This window comes from Sceloporus undulatus, unplaced genomic scaffold (assembly GCF_019175285.1).
Source record: "Sceloporus undulatus isolate JIND9_A2432 ecotype Alabama unplaced genomic scaffold, SceUnd_v1.1 scaffold_3684, whole genome shotgun sequence".
Lineage (NCBI taxonomy): Eukaryota > Metazoa > Chordata > Lepidosauria > Squamata > Phrynosomatidae > Sceloporus > Sceloporus undulatus.
The window spans coordinates 1-3,952 of record NW_024806604.1 but is presented as its reverse complement, the minus strand read 5'-3'; the positions used below and the strand labels follow the sequence as shown (position 1 = coordinate 3,952).

Sequence of the window (3,952 nt, the reverse complement as noted above, 5' to 3'; positions counted from 1 at the left end):
GTTATCAGCTTCGGCTTATTCGCCAGCTGCGCCCATACCTGGCCCAGAGGGACCTTGAAACTGTGGTACACGCTCTGGTAACCTCGAGATTGGACTTCTGCAATGCACTCTACATGGGGCAACCCTTATACCAAACCCGGAAGCTACAAATGGTACAGAATATGGCAGCCAGGCTGGTCACTGGTACTTCCAGGGCCTGCCATATTACACCAGTGCTAAAAGATCTGCTTTGGCTGTCTATTCGCTTCCGGGCACAATATAAGGTGTTGGTTATTACCTATAAAGCCCTAAATGGCTTGGGCCCAGGATACCTGAAGGACCGCCTCTCCCCATACATTCTGTCCTGCACTCTCAGAACATCTGGGCAGCAACTACTTAGGGTTCCAGGGGCTAGGCTTACCTCCACCACGAGGAAGACATTTTCCATCGCCGCCCCGGCCCTTTGGAACACGCTGCCCACAGAGCTCCGCTCGGCCACCTCCCTGGCCCAATTTAGAAGGGATTTAAAAACCTTCCTTTTCCACGCTGCATTCCCCGATTAAAGTCCTAATAGGCCTCCCTTCCTTTTTATTGGCAAGGAGATTGGCTAACGGGGTTTTTATTCTGTTTTTATTGTATTTGTATTTTTGGTGTTTGGTTTGTAGATTGTACTGTTTTTATCATGTTGTTAACCGCCCTGATCTTTGGAAGGGCGGTATAAAAATAAAATTTTTATTATTTTTTATTTATTTATCCCCAAGTCCTTTTCACATGTAGTACTGCTAAGTCAAGCATCCTCCATTCTATTCCTGTGCATCTAGTTTTTGAGGCCCAAGTGTAGAATTTGGCGTTTTGTTAATTTCTGCCTGACTTTCCAATTTATCTAGGTCCTTATGAATTCTGTTCCTATCTTCCAGTGTCTTAGCCACCCCTCCCAGTTTTGTGTCATCTGCAGACTTGATAAGGATTCCTTCCACCCCGACATCCAAGTCCTGATAAAAATGTAGAAGGATAATGGCCCCTGGGTAGAATCCTGCAGCACTCCGCTCAAAACATCCTTCCAGTTTGAAGGGCAGTTTGGTGTAGTGGTTTGTGTACTTGACTATGACTCTGGAGACCAGGTTTCGAATCCCTGCTCAGCCATGGAAATCATTGGGTAACCTTGGGCGAGCCACGCTCTCTCAGCCTCAGAGGAAGGCAAAAGCAAGCCACCTCTGAACAAACTTTGCCAAGAAAACCTTGTGATAGGTTCACCTTAGAGTTGAAAGTGATATGAATACACATAAGAACAACACTGATGGTGACTTTTTGAGCACATTTCCCCACAGTGTTCCCATCTATTTCACGTTTAATCAGTGCTTGTCAAAATATTATGGGGAACCTTATCCAATGTTTTGCTGAAATTCACATAAATGACATCCACAGCATCCCGATCATCTGCTAAACTAGCTGTTGCTGTGTGCCTTCAAGTTGTTTCCGACTTAGGATGACTCTAAGGTGAACCTATCATGGGATGTTCTAGGCCACATTTGTTCAGAGGAGGTTTGTCATTGCCCTCTCCTGAGGATGAGAGTGTAACCTGGTTGGGGCGAGAAACTGTAGGCCCTGAGTCTCAAAAAGGGTGTCTTGGGGTCCACCTCTAGATCCCTGAAGTTGCTGAAACAGCCAAGTCCACTTTCTGTGGCACCTTTGCCTGGTGATTTCCTGGCTTTTGCGTGGAGTTTCCCCCCAGTAAAAAGTTGAAATGCATCACTGGCGGTAAGAGCTTAAAGCTGAAGGCATACACTGGTTCCATTCCATCTCCAGAATCTCCCTGAATTTGAATTCGGCCCCAAGTGGGAAAGGGCGAGTCGGTCCTTTGATGCAAGAGAAGCCAAGGAAAACCCTGCTTCAAGGCAAAAGACTCTCCCTGGCCCCAGAAGGGCTGTTTCTGTGCCTGAGCGACTTACAGAAACCAGTCGACGGCTATGATCAGTGTGATGTCCTCCGTTGGCAGCCCCACTGATGTCAACACAATCACCATGGTCACCAGGCCTGCTTGCGGGATGCCAGCAGCCCCGATGCTGGCCGCGGTGGCAGTAATGCTGTTGAAGGAGAAAGGAACAGCATTGTGTCAAGAAGGGCACACAGCCAGGGAGGGGAGTGTGGTCTGATCCTGTGAGTCCTGTGTACTCCAAAGGAGAGAGGCTCAGGCAGGGCCTTCTCACTAGGAGCTCCAAAGGGAAGCCCAGCTGACTCCCCCTCTGCTCAGCTGCGAACGGGTGCTCAAACCTGGATTAGTCTGCCTGGCTTTGGCTTTTTAAAACTGACTTGTAAAAATGCCTCTTAATCCATGTCAAAAGATTCTAAATACAGTCAGCCGTCCATATCCACAGATTCAAGCACCAGGGCTTTAAAATATTTTTAAAATATATTACACATTTCAAAAAGCAAACCTTGAGTTTCTCATTTCATACGAGGGACACCACTGCACTACCCCATTGCATTTAATGGGACTGGAGCAGCCCTGGATTTTGGGATCCACAGCAGGGGCTGGCTGGGTGGGAAGCCAAACCCCAGGAGAAAATAAGGGCTTGCTGTATATATTCGCCAAATGTGGGAGAAGCGTGGCCCTCAAAATTGTTTTAGGACCTGAAAGGGCTGATCAGCACCCCTAAAAACAAACCAACACTTGATGATGCAAGTGGCAAAGTGGATGTAGGCTCTCCAAGTCCCCTTTGCTGGAGTAATATGGCCTCCTAAGCCCTTGAATGTTGAGCCAGCACCCTGCCCACCCCAAGACATCTTCTCTCTTTGAGACAGGTTCTGTCTGTCTACCGACTGATCGATCCATCGAGTTGCTGTTGCCGTTGCTTTCATTTATACATTCCCTTTCTTCCAATGAGCTCCTCTTCCCTGCTTTATTCTCATAACAACCCTAAAATGTCGAACATTTCATGGCTCAGAGGGGAGATTTGAACCGGGATCCCACAAGTCCCAATTCAATCCTCCAGCCACTCATTCTATAGGTACAAGGTGGCCAAAAAACCCCAATGAATAAATACTTTGAGTAAGTAAAAATAAATAAGCAAAAAATCTTCAGAAGGAAGTTAATGTCTAGAGCATACATTTGTGAACTCAATATGTTATATTCAGGGATAGTCGTGTTGGTCATATAGCAAAGTATGGTAGGCTAATTAAAGGTATCACTGTTTTGTGGATTTTGGATGTTACTGTTCGATACATTATAGTTTGGGAGAAGGGGCTGAAATGCCAGGTGTGCTGAAGCGGTTGCTTGGAAGCATTCAAATGAGTTCTGGGTGATACCAGCTCAAAGGAATAAAATAAAAGCAACAGGCATGCCAACAGACACAGTCTTGCAGATACAGATGGGTACACAGTCTCCTCTTACGCACACACACACAACACAGGGCGCACCTTATGGTAATGATTTGTCCAAAATTGAGTTCATAGTTGTTGACTTGCGCAATGAAGATGGCAGCCAGGGCCTCGTAGGGCAAGACAAAACGAGTGACCCTCTTGTCCACGTCATTGTTTTCTTCCAGGCACCGGAAAGTGACCGGGAGCGTGGCTGAGCTGGAAAGGACAGCAAGGTGGGTGGACATTTAGCTGGGGAACTGGGCACAGCATGGAAGGTGAGGGCACAGCTTTCAACCCTCTGCGCAGTCCAAACAATCGCAGCTTGGTATTCCAAAGGATCAATCACTCCTTGCTTCCTTTCTCAGATCTCTGCTGGAGACTCTGCTCTGTGGCAACAAAATCTATGTTGGCACTTATTGTTGTTGACTCTCCAGCGATGCCCAAACTTTCCCCCCAGAGGCACAGAAGCCACATTTTTATACCAGGGAAGGCTGTTTTATCCCCCACAAGCTTCCAATTCCTTGGCTTTCTGTTTGCTTTTCCTCTGCTTTTATAATAATAATAATAATAATTTATTTATAGCCCGCCCAATCACAAGGAATCCAGGCGGGTT

The 3,952-nt window shown here is 46.8% G+C and overlaps 1 protein-coding gene across 1 annotated transcript; it reads right to left on the bottom strand.

Moving 5' to 3' along the window:
• Positions 1 to 1,258: 1,258 nt before the first annotated feature.
• Positions 1,259 to 3,555, bottom strand: LOC121918066 (excitatory amino acid transporter 1-like; the record flags this gene model as incomplete). Its single annotated transcript, XM_042444175.1, has 2 exons — positions 1,259 to 2,063; positions 3,397 to 3,555. Coding segments are annotated over 2 exons (298 nt in total), but the record flags the coding sequence as incomplete, so codon positions are not given.
• Between the last annotated feature and the right edge of the window lie 397 nt (positions 3,556 to 3,952).